The 21709-nt window shown below is 54.0% G+C and overlaps 7 protein-coding genes across 7 annotated transcripts; 3 read left to right on the forward strand and 4 right to left on the reverse strand.

Moving 5' to 3' along the window:
- Positions 1 to 175: 175 nt before the first annotated feature.
- Positions 176 to 1137, reverse strand: CC84DRAFT_36978 (uncharacterized protein). The gene has a single exon (XM_018185942.1). It carries the CDS (start codon positions 924 to 926, stop codon positions 366 to 368), a length of 561 nt encoding a protein of 186 aa, XP_018041796.1. The 5' UTR covers positions 927 to 1137; the 3' UTR covers positions 176 to 365.
- Positions 1138 to 1877: 740 nt separating this feature from the next.
- On the forward strand, positions 1878 to 3748 carry CC84DRAFT_36988 (uncharacterized protein). Its single transcript, XM_018185943.1, has 2 exons — positions 1878 to 2794; positions 2844 to 3748. The coding sequence occupies exons 1-2, from the start codon at positions 2201 to 2203 to the stop codon at positions 3585 to 3587; spliced, it is 1338 nt and encodes a 445-aa protein (XP_018041797.1). The 5' UTR covers positions 1878 to 2200; the 3' UTR covers positions 3588 to 3748.
- A 2162-nt stretch (positions 3749 to 5910) lies between these two features.
- On the forward strand, positions 5911 to 7254 carry CC84DRAFT_1170344 (uncharacterized protein; the record flags this gene model as incomplete). The annotated part of the gene is made up of 3 exons (XM_018179852.1): positions 5911 to 6679; positions 6725 to 7025; positions 7197 to 7254. The coding sequence occupies 3 exons, from the start codon at positions 5911 to 5913 to the stop codon at positions 7252 to 7254; spliced, it is 1128 nt and encodes a 375-aa protein (XP_018041798.1).
- A 2430-nt stretch (positions 7255 to 9684) lies between these two features.
- On the forward strand, positions 9685 to 12415 carry CC84DRAFT_1077267 (uncharacterized protein; the record flags this gene model as incomplete). The annotated part of the gene is made up of 5 exons (XM_018173744.1): positions 9685 to 9907; positions 10221 to 10951; positions 11015 to 11115; positions 11215 to 11218; positions 11309 to 12415. Coding segments are annotated over 5 exons (2166 nt in total), but the record flags the coding sequence as incomplete, so codon positions are not given.
- A 1776-nt stretch (positions 12416 to 14191) lies between these two features.
- On the reverse strand, positions 14192 to 15288 carry CC84DRAFT_1211093 (uncharacterized protein; the record flags this gene model as incomplete). The annotated part of the gene is made up of 2 exons (XM_018182350.1): positions 14192 to 15081; positions 15129 to 15288. The coding sequence occupies 2 exons, from the start codon at positions 15286 to 15288 to the stop codon at positions 14192 to 14194; spliced, it is 1050 nt and encodes a 349-aa protein (XP_018041800.1).
- A 1232-nt stretch (positions 15289 to 16520) lies between these two features.
- On the reverse strand, positions 16521 to 19605 carry CC84DRAFT_1133225 (cora-domain-containing protein). Its single transcript, XM_018175965.1, has 2 exons — positions 17057 to 19605; positions 16521 to 17001 (listed from the first exon to the last, which is right to left on the reverse strand). The coding sequence occupies exons 1-2, from the start codon at positions 19342 to 19344 to the stop codon at positions 16728 to 16730; spliced, it is 2562 nt and encodes an 853-aa protein (XP_018041801.1). The 5' UTR covers positions 19345 to 19605; the 3' UTR covers positions 16521 to 16727.
- A 140-nt stretch (positions 19606 to 19745) lies between these two features.
- Positions 19746 to 21276, reverse strand: CC84DRAFT_1079253 (pantothenate transporter liz1; the record flags this gene model as incomplete). The annotated part of the gene is made up of 3 exons (XM_018173837.1): positions 19746 to 20414; positions 20469 to 21105; positions 21164 to 21276. 3 exons carry the CDS (start codon positions 21274 to 21276, stop codon positions 19746 to 19748), a joined length of 1419 nt encoding a protein of 472 aa, XP_018041802.1.
- Positions 21277 to 21709: the final 433 nt, after the last annotated feature.

Consider the following 21709-nt stretch of genomic DNA (forward strand, 5'->3'; position numbering starts at 1 on the left):
TGTCAATACGAAAATCGCGTGTGCCACTCGCGTGTCTTCACTTTGAGTATTATTGGATGTCGTGGTACATCATACATTAGTGTGCACTTCTTGGGCCTCATTTCGGAGATTTTTCTGCACGAGCTGCGGCAATATTATCGACGCGCTTGTGCGGTGGAACGTGTTTGTTGACGCGTTTGTTGACGCTTCGATATTCGTCCATTTCCCGATGCTGCCAGTAGCAACGCTGCGCCTGGACGGCGCGCGTATTCGCAATACTTGTTTTTGGACGCCTCGTCGTGCCGCGAGAGCATGGGCATCCCTCTTCGCCAATGTGCTTTGGCGGGCGCTGCTATCCTAGATGTGCCTTGATGCGTTGCCATTGCTCAGCATCCGAGGGCTTTCTCTCCAAGGTGATATCGAAAGAACATGCCAGGTCCCATGGCGATATGTGATAGGCCGTTGCTGCTGAGGTGTGCACAGAGTTCTGGTAACAACGCTCGTCGTGCCAAACAAGCAACAGTCGTATCCCACGCGTCGCCCACGCTACTGCAGCTCAGCTGCGCACAGTCCGTCTCTCCACGTTCGAAAACGCCTCGATGGCCGGGTGTCCGGCCACCTCTCTTGTCTGCTTTGGGGCCAGCAGCCGCTTCCAAGGCCGCAGACAGAGCAGCGACAAAGCACGTTAGGCGAGCGGGTGCAGAGTCTAGCAGCCGGTAGGTGCGTTTATTGTGACGATGGCGGTGCAGGCGTCCCGCGAACCTTGCCGCATCGCATCCAGCACTGCGGAGGCTGGCACCAGAAACAAATCGAGCCCGATGAGGAAGTGCCGCCTGCAGTCTTTGGTGTGCATTATTTTTCATTGGGCCGGGCCCAAAGAATTCGTGTGTTGCCAGTGGCTGTCTGCAGCGTTCGCAGTAGCAGCTGCAGCAGGTACGCGTGAACATGCACGCCGCTCAGGAGTGCATTTGAGCTGCGAATTGATGGCGCTGCCGAGTGTTTGCTGCTCCTACGCGTTTCCCACCGAGTCGCTCTCCGCTCCGCATTGGTGACTCGGGCGACGCGGGCTGTCTGTCAGCCGTCGAGCAGCCATCGGCTAGTGGGCCGTGCATACACGCCCGACGCCGCTGTCGGGGGGTTGAAGGTGCAGTGTGCAGTGTGTGCAGTGGTGTCGCAGCGGAGACGGGCACACGTGCAGCACGCAGCGGCCTCGAGCTGTCCGTTTATCCAGCGCTCCGCATCGGGCGTGCGTGACAGCAGGTGAAGCGGGCCGGGGACTCGAGATGTGCCTCTGCAGCGCGCAGCAGAGGAGCGTTTGGCCAGAGCACGTCTAGCGCACCGGGGAAGTCGCCTCCATTTTAGCTTCCTCTATGCCCCGGCGCCCCTGACCCTGTAAGCCTCCTTGCTCACATCGTCGCCCCGGCTCGGCTGGGCGCATGAGAAGGTCCCGCCTTGGAGCGCCCAAACGGCAGCTCGCAGAGACGAAAATCCCTTCGACGCCCGCACGCCCATTGCTGCCCGTGATTCCACTGCGTCCTCCGCCTGCATTACTCCCCGTTCCCTTCTCTTCTCCATCGCCTCGGTCGACTTGCTCGTCTTTCTCGCACCGACGTCTCGTCTCACCCCAAGACCTTTAGCACGAGAGCTTGCTCCACGACCCCCGTCCCCAAACAAAGACGACCAGGGTGCCACTCCCTACAAACCTTCGACCGCGAAACCGTTGCGCGGTGCACGAATCGAGCACTAACTTTCTCGCCTCCACTCCACCTGACTACTGTCTTCGCATCACATCACCTTCCCTTTGCACAGGCGAGACCAGGGTGCCACGCCCTAGAAACCTTCTCCCAGAGCCGTTGCGCAGTGCACGAATCGAGCACGCTTTCCTTCGACTCCACTGTGGATTGCCGCCTTGGTACTTATCACCTTGCCTCTCCTTCGAAACACATCAGGGCCGCGCCTTCCTTCCTTTCGCTCACCAACACGTACCCCGCCAGCCCCACGCTCATTGCCTCATTGCTGCACACGGACCCGTTGATCGCATTGCGTCTTGCGATATAATCTCTCCGGCCTAGCCCACCTCAAACGTTGCGTGTGTCTATACCGTGGTTGAGTGGCGCTGCAACAATCTGTTCCGCTGACCTCACCGGGGCAACCCTGGTACCTGCCACCTGCCACCTTCCTCGACCCGTTACATACTTGAGCTTGCACCCCAATTGCCGCCATGTCTTCAAATCACTCCAGGAATACGTCTGCGGAGACGACTGGAACCACCAATTCCTACAACATGATCCTCGAGCACGTTCTACAGTACCCCGGCAGCTATGAGATCCCCCTGCGGACCATGTACACCCTCAACTGTACGCCACGAGCGCAGCCGCTTCCCAAGGATTTATCCCGCGCTCCGTCACCCACTTCCGCGCAGCAACCAGCGTGGGATGACGCGGAGTCAGCCTCGATGAACTTTACGTCGCAGCTCATGAGCCACATCAACTCAATGCCGCAGCAGCCCAGCTCGCTGCCGCCTTCCTTCATCGTCAGCTTCGTCAGCCGCATATTCCACCCTAGCCTGTCTCTGGTCGACTTTCCCCAGGCATTGACTGCGCTCGACTACCTCCGGGACCTCGACAACCGATGGCGGAAAGAGTTGAAAGCCGCCTTTGATCGCGTCCACATCCACCCAGAGACCGCTGGCCAGGATATCGAGACCTTGTCGGAGCGCTACCCTGGTATTGCTCTCTGGGCGAAGAACCTGGAAGGCAAGAGCCAAAAAGCTGAGCTTTATTATGCGAAGATGTGGCTCGGTCTACGCCGATGGGTAAGCTTGCAACCAACGTTGCCGCAAACGCGTATTAACAGCTGTTCAGGTCATGATCAACGAGCTCTCTCTTCAGCCCTTCAATAAGCTGAACTGTATGGGCATGCTCAACACTCTCCTGCCTCCCCAGCCCGCCAGCGGTGGGAAGCTTCCTTCGCCTCTTCTAACACAACAGACCCTGCGCCAGGAGCGGGAGAGCTTCTTCCACTACATTCGGCAAGTGCAGAAATCGGGCCCTGGCTGCCTTGAGATGCTCACGAAAGGCGAGAGCACAAAGTGGTCGGTTGTGCAGAAGCAGGTGGACAAGTACCTACGTGTCGCCAAGCACATCATCGACGACTGCATGACTACCATGGGCACTGAAGACTTCAAGTCGGTCGACGAGCCCAGGAAGGGCAAGAAGACGGACTCTGGTGTCAGCTTTGGTTCGGACAGCAGGCGTCCCAGTACCGGTTCTTCCACTCACGACAGGACCCTCCCAGAAGCCCTTGTGGACAGGGAATCCACATCAAAGGGACTGAGCAAGCTCGAGAAGCTCAGCCGGGAATTCAAACGGATGCGCGTCACGTCACGGCCTGAGGTCAAAGAGATGGTCAAGATGGAGCAGGACCTGCCAGTATCCGGGGAGAACCAGGGCAAGAAGATCAGGAAGGCCAGGTCGCTAGCCAGTCTGCGAGGCCGAACCTCCGTCGCCGCGAGCGCAGCGGACAGGAAAGGCAGCGATGCCGTGCCGTACGACGCAGAAGAGATGAAGCGTGCCCGCCAGCTCTACGAGGCACGGAATGCGTCGTAGCCCTGGCGCACGATCATTCTCTTCACGCCATTGACTGATGCCGGTGCTTTTCTGCCTCTAGAAATCAATGTGGACACGATCAGCAAAGCAGGATCGGACGCCCGACATAGTGTTCTAGCTTTTCTTCTCGGGTTTCACTTCGCTCCGACTCGACCCGGGTTGAGTCCCACTTTCGCCATTCACAGTCTGCTCCGGGCGCTTTGCGGACGGACTTTTTCTTCCTTTTTCCCGGATCCGGCGTTCCAGAGGCAAGGCTCTCACGAGTTGGAAAAAGTACGCAGCCCCCGACTGTTCTATTCCCCTGTTTGTGTATGTATTATCTTCCACTTTCTAGTTTCTGTTCGAAATCACTGCGTGGCTATACCCCTAGGGTTAATGGTATCATGAGGCAATCTGTTTGTTTATGTGTTTATAGCGTGGCGCATGGGTGGCATGATGGAGCTGTGGCGTCTCACTCTCAATCTGGGTTTTGTTTACTTTACGAGCGCGTCGTCGCGGACGCCGACTTGGGCGCTTCAAGGGCACATCGCGGTGCAGCCGTGTGGCACAACAGCAATAGCATAATCGAGCGGAAATGAAATGACTGAAATGAAACAATACAAAGAAAACTTTTACTTCTTCCCGCTGTGATGGAACTTCCGTAACTTCACTTGCTTTTCTCGCACCCGGGGACACGGCGTAGCGTTTCGTCTTCCTCGGGGAAGTTCAGGCAACGCGTATGGAGCTGCGCCGTATCGATTCCGTACTGCTTACCTACCATTTGCGTTTCCAAGGGTTCAAAATTTCGTCACTGTCACATGACGAGTTGTCCATGCAGCTGCGCCGTATGGTGCCCATCACAAGGGAACGAAAGTAAGGAGGAGTAGACACGGTGCAGTTCGATACGGCGCAGCGGGGCAGGCGAAAATGCGAGCGACTACGCCGCCCACCTGCGGCATCTGGCCGCGACCAGTGCAAGAAACAAGGCGGCCGTACGTAACAGACACCTCAGTCCATGTGAGGCACCGTGTGAGGCAAGGCGAGCAGCGCGAAGGAAACAGAGTTCGCGGCGCACGCATAATCACACCGCCCACGCTTAGCTCAATGTGGAGAGGTGCGCAGATGGATGCAGGTACGTACGGGTGGCGAGGCGAGGCGAACACCTGCAGGACCCTGGTTTCGACGGGTGTAGAAATGTGCGATGACGAGGAGGACGAAATATGAGACAGTTGGAAGAGGGGAAAACTCAGGGTTAAAGTATCGTGATTATTGTAGGGCCATCTATACGATGGGAATAGGAATATAGTGCGTCGTCACGGAGTAGTGTTGACTCATGTTCGCAGTGCACTTGGGCATGAGATATAATAAGGGTCCGGAATAGCCTTACGGATTCGGGCTGGCGGGGTAGATAGTAGGTGCTAGCAGATTGCGTTCGCGTTGATAATCGTGAATTGATCAGCTGGCGAAGTGCGGGCTTACAGTCGTAGGAACCCCGTTCACTTCACCTCTACGCTTGCCATCTGCCCGACTCACCTCCACCCTCGACGAAGGAATAGTGAAACGTAAGAGTAAGGTGGGATAAGATAACGGCGTATGCATGTATTCTGAGTAGTTCTCCAGAGCTACCGCAGCAAGGAAGAGCGATAGTAAATCACATGGTGCGGACGCATACATCCGGTGTCTACTGCTACTTGGCGCTGGAGCGCGTTCCGGACCGTCGACGAGGGGCTGGAGGGGGTTGGCGACATGGGTGGAGTGAACACTCGCGTTGGGCGACTACATCCGCACCGAGCAGATTATGCAACGACTCTCACAGGCAATGGCGTTCATGCCGTTATCTTGGAACAGCGGGAATCAAGACTGCAATGGTACAGACAGTTTGTAGGAATACGAGTACCTGAAGGAATACCAGGCGTAGGTGCCGTGAGTGTCGCGCCTTAACCTGATCTGTATGGGGGCGCGAGGGCGACGACGTGAAGCGTGCGCGACCTACATGTCCACACCTATGTTTCTAATGGCGCTCGACGACGACGATCCGGAACACATGGAGCAGCAAAGGCTATACGGCAACGAATATCAAGTGGTTGTGCATGCGATGCCGGGCATAGTTCGCGCGCACAGAACTTAGGTGCCAGGATCCACGGGTGGGGGAGGCAGAGGAGCAGCCAGTGGGCAGCATTCATAGTAGATCAGAGAGTGAATGTCTAGTAAGAAGGGGTAAGCCGATCACGGCGCATGCAAAGTAGTTTCGTGGGGGTGAGTTGACTGTATTGGCAGCAGGTTGCGCATGTCTTGACCCGATTAGTAGAGGCTTGTTCCACCGCGCTCGCTTCATCGCCATTCCATGTCAACACCCATGTCCGCGAGCAAGCTCGACGACGATCCGGAGCTCCCTCCGCCCTCTGCCCAACCTGTACAGCAGCAAAAATCGCGTGCTTCCGCGCTCAATCCTGGAAATAACTCCCACGCGAGAACCTCGGGAGTGCCTCGACGCGATGACCGCACCGTTTCACATCAGGCCAGGGTCGCAGCGCACGCGGCCGTAGATCACAGCGCACGCTCACGAATGCACACGCATCACACGCCTGCGATTCCCTCGCGCACGAGCACGAAACCCCCACCCGCACCCGCACCCGCGCCCGCGGCCACTTCGCAAACGGCCGCCAAGCCCAGCGCGTCCTGTGCGCATCCCCCGCCGCTCCTGACGTCGGGCGTCGCATCGACTGCGCGCACCTTCTTTGACCCCTGGAACTCGTCGTCAACAGGGCATCAACGGGCCGAGAATCGCCTGTCGGGGTCCACGTCGTGGCGGCAGAGCCGCAGCCTGAAGCTCGCAGAGCAGTACAAGGGTGGGCGGGGTGGTGGAAAGAGGGTCGCGGACACGGTTGGCGCGGGCAGTGAGGACTTTGGGCAGGATGGACGACTGGCGAATGGCGGGTGGCAGAAGGGCGCGCGGGGGTTGAGGACGGGTGGGCAGAAGAGCCTCGCTGAGTTTTGGGGGAAGAGTAAGGCGTCTTCCACAGCGAAGAGGTCGTCGCAAGAGAAGCATGCAGAGGATGCTTCGTGGTCGGAGTCGCTGAGCAGCACACGGGAGATTAATCTACACCAAGAAGGTGAGTACACACATCGCATCCTGCCTATACGATACTGATGTCCAGGCACAGATCGCGACGCAGAGCCAGCTTCCGACCCACAGCACCTCGCGAAGCTGCCTGAGAAGCAGATCTTCCGCAGCCTCTGTTTCTACATCAATGGCTCAACCATGCCCGCCATTTCAGACCACAAGCTGAAGTATGTCCTCAACGTCCACGGCGCAAGCCAGTCCATCGCCCTCGGCCGCCGCACAGTCACGCACGTCATCCTCGGAACCACCTGCGGCGGCGGTCTCGCAGGCAGCAAGCTCCAGAAGGAAATCGCGCGGACACGAGGCGCCGCGGTGAAGTACGTGACCGTAGAGTGGTAAGTCATACCTGCTATCCTATCCTCACCTGCATCTCCCCTCCAACCCGCAACTCAGCCGTCTCCGGCTCCCTGCATCCGTACCTCTCGATATGCTTCCAGGAGATATATAAGGTTTCCTTCCAGAAGGTGCGAAACATGGTTGCGCTGACCAAGCCTGACCTTATGCAGGGTCCTCGAGTCCATCGCCGCCGGCAAAGACTACCAGAATCAAGGTTTTCGCCGTTGAAGTTGGCGCCCAAGACGCAAGCTAGCGTGCGTGATGCGATGCGCCCCACTCCCAAGTCCCCTCCGCAGCCGCCTGCGGGCTGAAGTGTGAGGCCGGGCTACGGAGCAACGGAGGTAGTGCGCTGTTGTGTACGCCGGCCGAGGAGGCACCGTTGGCTGAGAACTTTGTGGGTGGGGTGAGGGGTTTTGCGTGGTGGGAGAGTAAAGGTGTACATGATACCCAACGACACTGGACGTGCTACGAATAAGGAACATAGATAAAATCACAAGAAAGGAAGGAAGTCTAGCGGAATGTGGGGTGCTTGTCTTGCCGGCGTTGCTTGAGCGCTCTCTCTAGCGCAAGCAGAACGTCGAGGTTATCACAAGCCACTCCATTATTAGCAACACGATAACACGATGCATATGCATGTAAACCCTCGATGGGTGTATTACCTTAAATTCACAAGCTTGTTCCCAACCTTCCTCAATACCATCCCCAGTCCATCTCAAAGATGTTGTTGCTGTGAAAGTGCACTGATTTGACGAGGGCCGACCTGTTGAGGACCTCGTTCCCGACACTCTTGTGCGTGAGTGAAGTTCATGATGACAGTGAGGAGTCCTTTTGACAGCGCTCCTTAAGAAGTCTATATTATATATCGTGCACTAGTAAGTTGATACTTGATGTAGATTACAGGAGCTGTACTTTATAGGGTTTTTTTTAACACACTCTGCTAGGAGCTGCACGGTTGCAGTTAAATCATAGTACCAGCTTCTTCGGCGCGCAATCGTCTATCAACGCACGTAGGCACGGTAAGACCTGCTGAGGCACCGGTCGGTATTGGAACGACATTCTGCGTCGTTCGGACTAGATGTCTCACAGTTAGTCTTCGAAAGAGGCGCTGAAGCATGTTGGTTCGTGGGTCTGCTATCGTTGCCGCCAGAAAAGGCAGGAATTGTGCCAGAGACTATAGCCTCTATACTGCGTGTATGGGACTTTGCCGATCTTCACCAGACTGCAAAGGCTACGGGTTTGGCAGAATGGCACCTTTTTGACACTTCGGCCTGATCGTAGCCAGATTCGAGCTTGAGGGAAGCACAGTGTACGGGCAGTTTCTTGTCGCTCTCATTTGATTTACGGCTGAGCTGTCTCCCTCGTTCTGGGGTGCTCACAGAAACTGCTGTCCGTTGCCTTGTGGATGGTTACACCACATGCATAGCCTCACCTGGGCAGCATGACCGTGTCGATCATCAGGGAGGTCAACTCAGTGCCGGGCAATCGTCGAATCATAGAAAGGGGAGGGCATCATTGAATCCAGGCGCGAGGGCGAATGCCCTGTCCGAAGTGTAGCGCAATATCTGCACGTTGAGCTGGCATCGACTTGCGCATTCACTACCCTAATCGCGGGCGCCTGGAAAGGGCCAAAAACAGCTGAGCGCATAAATCCACGCAAAACTGACTTACTGTGCCTCTTGTATGTTATGCGCGTGGCATGTTCCGGATGCGTTCATGCTAGTTCTGACCTAAAGTGCATGTTGTATTGGAGATCTGCTCATATTTAGCCACCATTTAGATCATTTCCATGGCAAACAAAGTAGTGTGTGATTTCTGTGCTCATTACACTGATCTGCCGCGCGGAGGCATGGAAACGGGCGCGCTTCCGATTGGACTAATGTCGAAGCCTAAGATAAAACAGAACTAGATGAGACGACCCGTGCTGCAGTCATCTACCGCTATTTTGTAGTTTGGGGGCAGGATATAACCGCCTTGAAGGCAATACCAATATTGACCCCTCATGAGCAAAGACCGGTTGTTACAACATCGCTAGCCTATACATAATTCCAAAGTACGTTGCTTTGCCTCTCTTAGGATTGCTGTGTACCCATTAAAGTGACCACAATCACTTTTACTAGTACTTGTTCCTACAGGACCTGCAAGACCAGATTACGGCCCCTTGAAACGAAGATAATATGTAGAACAAGGTGAGACCCGCAGGGAATTCATCTTGTGGCTTCTTACTTGCTAGCGGGCGCGATGATCCTAGCTTCATTCGGAGCTATAAATGAGGCGTAGCTGGTATGATACCATGTCACTAGGAACAGGGCTTCAGAAAGGCAGACTTTGTCCTCGTATTGTTCGATCTTTACTACGCTGGTAGATAGTGTCTGAGTATAGTGCGATACCATAGGATACGTAATACGTAGGCTGATTGCACTGCGACCTGTTATCCTGGTACTGTAGCGTGGACGTGCGGACAGGGATGCCAGTGAACTGCGCCTCGTCCTCATGTTGCCATAGCACACTTGGTCATAAATTGGTTTTACGGGACCTAAGATGACTTTGAACTCACTTTGACCGTAGAAAAGATTGATTGAAGATATGGAAGGTCTTTCCGTTGCTGCAAACAGTATAGTTGCTTTCAAATCTTTCCTTACATTAGTTCACTGACTGGATGAAGGCATAGCTGTTGTTTCGGTCGCTGTCCATCTCGCGGAAGCTTGCATCAAGCTTCACGATTTTTGGGAATCCATGGAAGATGCTCCGCACGAAATCGCAACAATCAAGGAAGACTTACTGTATCTCATCTCTATTTTTAAGAGGGTCGAATCCAGCGAGCATTCGTCGAGCAAATGTATGGCGGAAGGAGCCACCCACTGCCAGAGAAAAGTAGCGGTGTGTATTTTAGAATGTGCGATGATTGATTTACTGATGGTTCAGGAACTATTGTTGATTGTCGATAAGTTTGAATCCGGTTTACAGTCATCGTCACGTACGAAACGGGTGCGGACAGCTTTCAAAGCCGCCATTCATAATAAACATGTCCAAAGGTTTCGTAACGCATTGAATGAGACGAAAACAACGTTGACACTTGCTCTGGTGTACGAAAGGTATGAGGATAAGATACGAAAGTGTTTGTGATTGAATTAATACTGACTTCTACAGTCTTGTGCAAGCGAGTGCTGGTACTTCCTTGATGCATTTGAACGTAGCCACCGATTCAAATTACCATTGCATCGCCGAGAAACCGCGACAAATCTTATCCGGTGGAAGCAAATCTACTCAGCTCAAAGGAAATACTGAGGCTTCCAGGTTTCGCTGTTTGCAGTCTCCTTCGTGTACGCCATCGACTAGCAAAATTTTGTATCCAAACAATCTGAAGTATATGATGAAGCCTGTCGATGGGTCATACAGGTCAGAGCTCCAAATCCAACAACTCATGCTACATGCAATCTCGAAAATCGCAATAGCTGCGTTTGAAACGACTTCCTTAGATATTCTTGCTCGAGACAGCTACATTGTTGATGAGTGTGGACAGCCACGGGCAAAAACTTTTGTGTATGCAGATCGTCTCCGATATAGCATTCACCACACAACGTCTAGCTTCCAGACCCCACTCGGCCCAGTTTGGGTACGCAAAACGACCATATACCCCACCAACGACCCTGCAGCTGGAAGTTACCAGACGGTGACCTCTATTGTATTCTACCCTAGGACATGGATGAAGTGTCTGGGTTTCCAAAGGGGGCTGGAGGCGGCCATGTCATCTGCGGGCAGAAGCTGGCTTCTCAATTGCAGGGTAACATTGACTCGCGCAGTACCTGAGGATTCTCTTATATTTGAGCTCTGCCGAACTGGACAGACTCGTGCTGTTGAGACCCTGTTGGGTAAAGGGCTGGGAAGCGTAGTAGACACGAGTCCGAAGGGATGGAAACCTTTACATGTAAGAGCCCTGACCGTACGCTGGTCATGCTGAATATATGTGCACTACTGATGGTGTTCTCAGTTTGCTGCCGCCGCCGGACATGTGGACTTGTGCACCATGCTGATCCGAGCAGGTGCAGATAAGTCAGCATTAGTCTACAAAGGGCCCTCCGAATCCATCCTGTAAGTTTCGTATACAACACTCGGACAAAAGTTTGAGTACAGATACTCTACGTGTGACCTGCCCTAGGGCAACGCACTGTACCCAAAAGCTTTTCTTAGTACTGTAGTTAAGACAAGCACTGGAGCTGACGTCACAAGATCCCCCATCTCACTCTTTGTTGCATGTTCGCCCGAGATGCACGCCGAGACTAAGATACAGATGCTCAGGATGTTTTACGACTGCATCGACCTGACTAGTCCTGAAGGCGACGGCTGGCAAGTTCATGAATGGTTGAAGAGAGCCTATGCAACAGAAAAAGTCCCAATATCGCAGAACAGCATCACTTGGCTTTTACATTTGACAGCGAAAGAACAGTACGTTGAGTGCAACCCAAGAGTCCTATGGTCTGGACTGCAGCACGCTGTAAGGTCAGTGCTCAACCACGAGCGTTATAGCAAACATCTAGAGCATATTCTCCAACTCTGGGACGCTGATGCTAGGAATCTCAGCCTGCAGCACGTAAGTGCACTTTCGTCCTGGATAGCTCTTCGAGTAACAGGGCGTGTGCTTGTGATGGCTGTACAAGCAGGGGCATTCCTTCGGATCAAGGGATTTGACTGGACCGAGGACGACATGACGTACGGAGCGTTCTTGCAAGCACAACCTGGCATCTATGCAGACTGGTGCAATGCAGTTCTCGATGCGGTCGACAAATTAGAAAATCACATGCGAGAAGAGTTGGAGTTGTATATGCGGCAACTGTGTTGGACGCAGGATGATCTTCTGAACGCTCTATCAAGCACGAACGCTGTCATCTACAACTCGAACGACCGGACATCCCACCTCCAGACCTGCTCGCGATGCCAACATAACTACACTTCGATGGCCCATATTCTAGTCGAGCCTGCACGAATTGAAATCCAGGAATGTGTGAAGACCGGCCACAGCCCTGTCTGCATATGCCGCAACATACCGCAACAAAGTCTGAAAGTAGCTGAACTCCCAGAATACACTGGAATGTGGTGTTATCCTTCTATAGACGATGTATTGGACGCTGAAGAGGACTTCTTCGACGCGCAGCCGTACCTCTTCGACCCCACATCGCTCCAGATCGATCGACCAAATTCGAACGTATTCTCCGAGGCAGCTACTCTACTCTACACTGCCCAAGGAAGAAACTGGATAGGCAGTTACGCGATTGGAGAGCGCCTTTGCGCAAGCTGCTTCTTTTTCAAGGAGAGATACATCGGTGAGGACGGGTTTGCAGCGGAGTTTCCACCCATGCCAGAAAGCTTCGTGAGCCTTCGCACTAAGTGGTAGTAGGCTGGGGCTCGTCCCTAGAGCTTCAAGCAATGGCAGAATTCTGCGTACTGTTGGCCTACGTGATGTCTACCCTGAGGCAACTCACTATTTTCAGCAAATTCATTTCCATCTTCTTTGGGGTGTACCTGTTCTTGTTCAAGATCGATTGCTCCGTGATGTTCGCATCGTCAGCCACAGACAATCTGCTAGCTGAAGCTGCGCGTGGACTCGCATGCGGTCCGGTGTTGTACTGCTACCCGACTCAGTAGGACCAAGCTGACGAAACTTTCTGATCGAATTCATTCTAAAAGTACCTTGTCCTCTAAGTCCAATCTCATTTCCTGGTGCCCTCTCCCATCAGCACACTCATTCTACTTTTTCGAAGATGCTTGGTCTTTTTGCTTGGTTATCCGTGACTCTCGCTGCTGCACAGGCTGCGCAAGGGGCCTCCATACGCATCAGTGGGACGGCTCGTTGCGGACCCAGCTTTGGCCTCACCTGCCAGGGTAGCTCGTTTGGCAATCGTTGCTCTAAATATGGTTACTGTGGTTCGCGAAATGACTACTGTGGAGATGGCTGTCAGACAGGCTGGGGAACTTGCAAATCTGGCTCTGCGCCTGTCGCCCAGTCAAAGATCTCGAAGAACGGCAGGTGTGGTATTGAAGGCGGTGCCACATGTCTGGGCTCCAAATATGGTAATTGCTGCAGGTAAGTTTCGATGGAAAGATCTGAGCAATTCATTGTTCTAATTAACATAGTACTAGCCAGTATGGTTTCTGCGGTTCGAACACCAACTTTTGTGGCAAAGGATTCAATCCATTGTTCGGAAATTGTTCTGGCTCTCCCTCGTCGATCAGGTCCAGAACTTCGCCCGCACCTTCGTCTACTAAAGTCTCTTCGAGCCCGAATCCCTAAAACAAGTACTAAAGTGGCCGACCAAAAAATGAAAATTCACCCTACTGTGAACATCAATGCATAGTAGTGCAAAGCCAAGGTGTCTGCGTACCCAATGTCACACATTTAAACACTGTCCTCACTACTGTGCGTACGACGAGCTGAGGGAGCACGATTCCAGGCAAAATCCACCACCGGCTTGGTTTGGCGAAGTGAAGTCCCGTCAACTTCCTCACGGTCCATCGAGAGTGGACCGTAAGTCAACACAGCCATCAGCTGATTTTAGTAGTCCCCGATGTCCGAACCGCAAGGGGCCCCTTTCCTGGATTGTGCATTGTTAGATGCGCTGGAAGAGTTCCAACAGGACGGCTGGAGCTTCTTGCTTAAGCAAAAGCGCTTGTGAAGTCGTGATTTGATTTACGATTGCAAGCAGTCTGTAATCTATTCCAAAAACTCGACTAATCATACAAGCGCATACGTACTAGACGACCTCAAGAAGTTCGCCCTTCTATATATCCATTCGTTCCGCGATGTACCTTACCTATCATTAGATGGAGTAGCTCCAAGATCCGCCTTTTTGGTTCTGCTCCTTCAATTTGTATGGGCTCGACATATTCACGAATGTATAAAAACCGAGTCTGCATATATCACCTAACTGAATCTGGGAGTGCCAGATATTGAGACCGAGGTTTCAATTTCGAAAAAGGTGATTTTAGTAGGCGAGCTTCTTGAGAAATACTCGTGGGACGCCCGCCGATCCGGAGAAAACTCATCGATTTACATTGGCCGTTCGACCGGAGTGTCTGGTGCTCAGTATGGTGCCGGGTAAAGTAAGATGACAGCCCTATCGCCCGTAGCTTGATCGCCTTCTTGTAAACATCACCTCGGGTTCCACATCAGCTATGCGTCGTACTCTACACCTCTTTCCAACTTCCGGATCCACTGGGATACTCTCATTACGAGAGCAGCTACCACGGGTGGCGGTCTCGCGACAAGTACAACCAATCCTGTCAATGGAATGGCCACTGCAAAGTAAACCCAGAAACCTCTGCTTCCAGGTAGGTTCTCGGTGTTCATACTGAAGAGACTGGAAACGAATGTCAAGGGGACAAAAACCAGTGCGAGAACCGTCAGACGACTCATGTTGGTTGTCTCGGCGAAGGCACGGCGCGCATCCACGATCTGCACGAAGCTCATGATAACAGGGATCGTGCTTTCGAGGTGTTGACCGATTGCGCTTATCCTCTCCTGGATGTGCTCGAAGTCTTCGCTAAGGTATTTCAGATCGTAGTTTTGCTGCTCCCCGGTCTTTTGGTCTGCTGCAAGGAAGCGCAAGACCGATTTGATCTTAGATTGCGAGGACAAAGTCCGACGTCTCCATCCCATTAGCTCATGGAGGTCTCGATCGTATATACCAAGTGATGTAGCGGGCAGTTGATCGTGGCTGTGTTCGTACTGTTTCAGGCATTTTTGCATCGCCGCAATGTAGCGGACCCATTCCGCTGCAACAACACGTAACATGTGATACGATAGCGATTGGATGGACGGGTCCGATGAATTGAAAGATGGTGGACGTTCGCGATTCCAGTATTGTTGGAGATCATCAAACATCCCTCGCTGAGCAACAGAAGAAGTCTCGGCGTCTTCGTCCTGCCACTCAGAAAATGGACGCGGCTCTACAGAATTATCATGCGTTCCCAGATAATTTCGTAGGTCTAAACGAAACCTCCTTCTTTCGGCATCGTTGCTCGTGTACACACTGCTTATCGGGGGGTCTACCAAGATCAAAGCTATCATCATCAATATCGAAGGAAGCCTAAAGGGTGACTGAGCATACCTAACCAGGGCCTGTCCCTCTTCTTGACCCGAATCACAGACGCACAATGCTGTGATAGGCCAATATTGGCAGAGCCAAGGATGACCAGTTCACGGGTTATGTTGAGGTCGTGTAGAAAGGTGCCTCCAGGTCCTATAGGCAGTACGTTTTCGTCTGACATGAGTAACCGATGGTAAGAAATATTGAAGAAGCCTTGGGGCAGGAGTCGTGACGGAAGAGTAGCCTCATGAGGTTTTTGTTGACGTGAGACTCCCCGATCTATTGCGCGCAAATGCAAGGCGAAGAATAATGGGTCAATGTCTAACGACGCCCCCAGTAGCTCGACAATATCTCTGGACAGGTCTTCAACGACGACGATACGTCCTTGCAGTGGTCTTTGATGCTGAACATGTCCACTTTCACACTTGCTGTCATTGATGTCTTCAGCCCTTTCCTTTCCAATCTCTGCGGAAAGCTGTTCCGTGTCGATATTTGCGCGCACTTTCGGCCTGCTCACCCCTTCATAGAAGTCTATCGAACAAATGCGAGAATTCGATGGAGGTTTCGATTCAGAGAGAAACTGCGCGAGGTTTCTCAAGTAGGGATTGTCAGAACAAAGCTGCTTCACGTACGTCCGATATGATCGACGCTGTTCGGCTACGAACGACTCTCCAGTTCCACGAACCAAGAAAGGTTGAAGTCTTTCCATCAGGATGTGGTCTTGTCCACTAATTGTTGAGCTTAGGGAAACGTGCTTAGGAGAGTGAAAGCTAAATGTACATGCGTAGACTCGAGTTATCGATAAGAAGGGACTCAGCCTTGGAACACCCTCCTCGCAGGCAGCCTATACGAGAGAAATGCGCCTTGCTGCGCCTCGCACTTGCCTCCGCTCAGATGTTTCCCCAGCAGGGACCACGCTAAAGCATAATTCCGTGGACAGGCGCCCTCCAACAGGTAGACTGAACAATTGCTTTTTTGAGACCATGCTACACCGCAAACATAGCCCACTTGGTGGCAATCTGCCCCTATAGGCAAATGCTCATTATCAAATCATAGGCAGATATGAATGTCAAATGGAATCGCTATGACGCATAACAAGCGCCGAGGGGTGATTCCAAGCAGAGGTAGCACATTTTGAAAGTAGCAGTTACGCTCGACAAAGGCAATTCTTTAGACCTTGAAGCATTTCAAGAGTTCTGTACTGCTACTGATTAGCCTACCAATTCTATACCATTGATCGCTACGCCTACATACGACCCGAATCCCAGCATACACGCGTGACTTCCGTAGGTGCGCTTGAGATTGCTGCGCCGTTCTTCCAGAGCGATTCATTGCTTGGTCGCTAGGCTACTTTACACAGCTGCACACCAGACAGGTGAACAGTACACTCAGATGCTAGACCAGAGAGCGGTAGATGGAGGAGGTGGAAATAACGATCACGCCGAAGCGCTCTTGTGTTCATTCCCGATGCGATGAGCGTGATGCAATGCATAACGCACCAACACACGCGTATATACCAGACACATAACCGTACAGCCCCCGTGTATCATACCAAGCTCTTCTACATCCCCCATTACTTCAACAATCTAATGCAAATATCCCTTTTACAACCCCTCCTTCTTACACAATGCCAAAAACCTTCTTCGCAATAAAGTAACAACTCAATCCAAATGCAATCAAACTCCCCGTAATCCCCCAGAACCAATTCAGATTCTCGATGTCCTGCCCGGGGACAAGACAGTTCATGCCCCAGATACCCGTGACGACGTTCATGGGCAGGACGATGGTGCCGAGCACGGTGAGCTTGCCCAGGATGTCCGAGGTTTGTTCTTGTCGCTCGTTCATGCGGATGTTGATGTGAGCGAGGTAATTGCTGTGGCTTCGGGAGAGGAGGCTGGGGCGTGTTAGTATACGTGATTGATGGGGCAGTGGGAGAGGAGGAAACGTACTTCTCGTAATGCGTCAAATTGGCCGTCATGGTCACGATGTGATCCTGGATGTCGCCTAAGTAGAGCCCGACCTCGCCCCGAGGGGCAACGTCCCATTGCTCCGTGCAGCGTTTGGCAAAGCCCTTGATGACGTCGGCCTTGGTACTCAGCAAGCGGTAGAGTGTCATGACACGCTTTCGAGCGTTGCCAACTCTACGCAGCATGTCTCGTCCACCACCTTCATGCTCTTCTCCATCGTCTGAGTCCTTCTCGTTGAGAATGTTGAAAGGGTCTTTCTTGGTTTTGGCGGTCTTTTCCTCTTCTTGCGAGTAGGTACGCAGGATGGCTTCGTCGATGTCGTCGACCTCTTCCTCGATCCGCTCAATAAGCGGAGCGTAAGCGTCGGTAACATCATCGATGAGGGCGTAGGAAATCCAGTCGGGGCTGAGGATGAGGTAGTCCTTCAGCTGGCGGATGCGACGTCGAACATTGGCCGGGTGAGGTGTCATCGAAAAGTGGAAGCTGATGACGCCCTCCTTGAAGACGACCACGTACAAGTTTACGGGCTCTAGGTAGTCTTCGCTGTTTTCATCCTGCTCGAAAGTTCGGTAATTGATGAAGTAGTAATGCTTGAAAAGCTCCACCTTCTCGCGTTGCTCTTGCATCAAGATGTCCTCGGCTGTCAAGGGATGGATGCCAAAGGCCTTTGATATGACCTTCATCTCCGCATCAGTGGGCGAGAGAACGTCGAGCCAGAAGGCGGGGCGTGGACCGTACCGCGGCGGCTTCTCCTCCTTTGGCGGCTTGGGGGTCGAAGTGCGCCCAGGTGTGCTAGACTGTGTCTGTTCTCCCGATGAGGTCGGGTTCAAGAGAGTCGGTGTCCTGGTGTCAGCACGAGACAGTCCATTCATGCTGGGTCTTTCCATGCTAGATCTTTTATCCACGGTGCTTTCTCTCGTCATGGTCGTCATGCCTTCCTCGTCATCAGTCTCGTCGTCGGTGCTGTCTTCCAATATCGGGGGATCGGGAATGAACAGCTGCCGGAACGTCTGTCCTGGCTGAAGAAGCTCGCCAATGCTCTGACTATGGATGGTGTTGTCAAACTCCTCGTTGAAGTACGTGAAACGATATGGGGCGTCTTCGGTATCTTTATGCCAAGTGCGTTTCTGTGGTCGCAGGCGTCCATCTACCATCAAAGGCTCGCTGACCTTTCGGGCACGCATGCCTTCCATGGTTCGTTGTTCCTTTTCCTCGTGCGACCAAGTTTCGAGCACCCTCAGGTCTGGCCATCGACGGCGTCGCCGGCGCTGACGCGTATCGCCGCCCTCTCGGCGGTTCATGTAGTCCTCCTGACCGATCTCTGACATGTCCTCCAGCGGGAAACAGACGTCCTCGGCGGCTGAGAGGGTCATGCGGCGGCCCAGGTCCCCAGGCGCAGGAGGTGATGTTGGAGCAGACTCCCATGCCTGCTGTCGCGGAGTAGGCTGCTCGTCGATGTCAATGAGCACGTCCCGAGACATGCCCCGGCTGCCCCTGCTCTCTGCCTGCTCTTGGTCGTGCCTCAGATCTGCCGGGAGCATCACATCGCCATAGCTATTGAGCTCTGGTGTCAAGACCGGGCTCGCAGGTACAGAGGGGGGATTGTTGACGTCGTATTCGGCGAGAGTGGTGTGCGAGTGATGCTGTATCGCGAACTGCGCGCCTATCATATTGGCCGACGCCCCCGAAGACCTGCTCCCTCTCCGGTTCCGCGTAATGTTGCCAGCACCCCCATAGCCGCGATCCCGCGCAGAGGAGCTCAGGTGCGAAGAGCTCATGAGCGGGGTGCGGTCGTCGGCATCATCATCATCGTCGGGGCCACTGTCCGAGGCATAGTGCTGCTGAGCAAGCCCAGAGCGACTGGGTTGCGGCTGGGTGGAGCGGCGCTGGGGCGGCGAGAGCAGCTGGGGCATCTGCACGCTCGCGCGCCGCGTGGGCAAGGCAGCAGGCTGCTCGCGGTGGTCGAGCAGGGCCTCGCTCTGCAAGCTGTCGTTGCTGCGGTTCTGGTTCGGGCGCAGGCGGTAGAAGCTGGTGCTGCCGCGCGAAGAGTGCCCGCCGACGTCTGCGAGGCTCGGGCGCGCATCGTCGGTCATGTCGCCAGACTCGAGCGTGTTGGCGAACGATTGCCGGCGATTGCGGCGCTTCTTCCCTCCGCGATGCTTGCGCTTCTTCGCGGGGGTGGCTGGTTCGGACGGCTGCACAGGTGCCAATTCTGGGCGGGGAGCGGTGCCTTGGGCAGCCTGCCCTTGATTCGTGGCATTGGAGGCCATGGTGAGTGAGGCTGCGTGGGAGCAGGCCAACGACGCGCAGCGGTGGTGCAGGACGACCGAGTCGCGAACCTGGCAGAACAAGTGTGCTTGCGGCAGAGCGTGTGGGTTGAGTGGACGCGCCCAGCCGCCGTATCAAGAAGACGTCACAGATCGTGGTCAAAGCTCGAGCCTGCGCCCGTGTCAGAGCCCTTGGCTGCGGTTCCTCTTTTCGGACGCAACGACTCGAAGTATGCGCTGGTGGACGACTCGGCTAACACGAATCCACCAATCCACTACTCTGTCATGGCAATGTTCTTCGGCGTCAATATTGATATATGTGCGCGTGGCGGAACAAAAGCAGTAGTCGCGTGCTCGATTTCCTTATCTGTCTGGCGCAGCCGCTACTTCCTCGGCCCTATCCGCTACAATACGTACCTAAACAGCGGCCCGTAGTTCTCAACCGCAACCTCGTTCTTCACCTCACCGCCTGCGCTGCGCGCTGCGTCCTCAATAGCCTGCTTCTGCTGCGCCAATGTCCCGTACTGTCTGTCGAGTTTCTTGTTCTCCCATACAAGCAGCGTCCTCAGTACGATCACGAGGAACGTCGTGAAGAACATGAAGGCCGCACACACTGACTGGCCCTTGACGTAGCGGGGACCTTCGCTGGCCGGGTACATCCTCGTTCCCAGCAGGGGTCCGCATTGCCCGATGACATTCAGCAGAATGATTCCAGCGCCGCGCCGCGTGTCGGAACCCTGATTGTTCAACACCCACGGCAAGATGTTGGCAATGGCGGGGAAGATGCCCGCAGCAGCGAGGAAGACGCCAAAGTACCGAGCTGCTACACTCCTCGCCGCTGCCAAAATCACATAGCCTGTTCCGCCGATGCTGGTGAGGATCACAAGCATAATGCCACGTTGCTGCGTGCGATCCGCAATGTACGGCGTGATGATGGTGATGAGGAACGACAGGAAGAACGGCGGGGCCGTGAGTCCTTGAGCGTTGATTGCCGAAAAGCCCATTTCTTTTAGTATGGTGGGCAGAAACACCGGAAGCGACGAGAACGAGACGTTGCACGAGAAGTACATCAACTGGGACCGAGTCAGTCAGCTGCACTCATCTCTCCACGAAGAAAGACAACTTACCCCCAAAATCCACCCCTTAGGGTCTGCAAGCCCCTGCCCAAACTCCTTCCAGTTCACGCCGCCGACCCTGGTCGCAGCCCCGGCTTGCCTCACTCCTCGTGCTCTAACCACCTGCTTTTCCTCCTCGTTAAGGAACCTCGCCTTCTCAGGGCTATCTGGCAGGAAAAGGTACGCCACTCCCGCCATCACAATTGTAGGTAGCCCTTCCACCAAGAAGAGCACTCTCCACTTCGGAATACCCGGAGAGCCAGAAGTAATGCCATACGCCAGCGCCCCCGCGAAAGTATTCGCCAATGGCGCCGCACTCAGGAACAGTCCCGCCCGCAGCCCCAACTCGTGCCTGAGGTAGAAAAACGACAGCAAGTACGGAATCCCTGGCCCGTAACCGGCTTCTGTCAACCCCATGAGAAATCTCAGCGCCATCTCAGCTTCCCATGTATGAATGGCCGCTTGGACAGACGAAACGAGGCCCCATCCAAACACCACAAAGGCCGCCCACCGATGCGGTGGCACAATCTTCCACATGATAGCTTGGAACTCGAAGATGATGTACGAGATGTAGAAGATTGTGAGGAGCCAGTCGTACTTCTCCCCGTCGAGGTGAAGGTCCTCGCTCATGCCTGCGATGCGTGCATTACTGTTCCATCCCATTAGCTAACATGTTCAATGATATGTGCGAAGGGGGGAGATGCTACCCAATGTTCGACCGGTCCAGAAACGCGAGCAAGTACAGCGCCGATACGAGGGGTATGATATGCCAGTCCAGCTTCCTTCTCACTCTCTTCTCGACCTCGGGATCAATGTGCATCTGCGCCTGCGCTCCGGCTTCCGCATCTCTTTCCACCCTTTCTGCTTCGACGCCCTTCTCTTTGCTTGCGACAATGGCGTCTTGCGCCGATACAGCTCCGTCACCAATTTTGGATCTCTTCGCAAAAACTCCCATGGCTGCGCTGCGCTGTAACGAAACTCACGAAAAGCAAGCAACACCTGCTCAGTAAAACGCGATAGCAATAGTGATAGCCTGGGCAGCCCAAAATATAAGCAACCCAAGCCTCCGCCTAAAAGCTTGACCCGCGAACCCGCTCGGCTGCTCGGACCTGAATCGGCGTCCTGATCAGCCCCGGAACGGTGCTGCAGCTGGGTGATCAGCGGTTGGGATTACCACTTCAGGCCTTCCACTAACGCATTGGGGGTGGACGCTTGGAGACTCATGCGGGGGAACGTAACAACAACGATCACGG

The sequence above is a fragment of the Paraphaeosphaeria sporulosa genome (assembly GCF_001642045.1).
Source record: "Paraphaeosphaeria sporulosa strain AP3s5-JAC2a unplaced genomic scaffold CC84scaffold_1, whole genome shotgun sequence".
Classification (NCBI taxonomy): Eukaryota; Fungi; Ascomycota; class Dothideomycetes; order Pleosporales; family Didymosphaeriaceae; genus Paraphaeosphaeria; species Paraphaeosphaeria sporulosa.

Coding starts and splice junctions, on each gene's coding strand:
- CC84DRAFT_36978 (XM_018185942.1), bottom strand. CDS start 926: ATGTTCACGCGTACCTGCTGCAGCTGCTACTGCGAACGCTGCAGACAG.
- CC84DRAFT_36988 (XM_018185943.1), top strand. CDS start 2,201: ATGTCTTCAAATCACTCCAGGAATACGTCTGCGGAGACGACTGGAACC. Junction 2,795..2,843: donor GGCTCGGTCTACGCCGATGG/GTAAGCTTGCAA, acceptor ACAGCTGTTCAG/GTCATGATCAACGAGCTCTC.
- CC84DRAFT_1133225 (XM_018175965.1), bottom strand. CDS start 19,344: ATGGCCTCCAATGCCACGAATCAAGGGCAGGCTGCCCAAGGCACCGCT. Junction 17,002..17,056: donor AATTTGACGCATTACGAGAA/GTACGTTTCCTC, acceptor AACACGCCCCAG/CCTCCTCTCCCGAAGCCACA.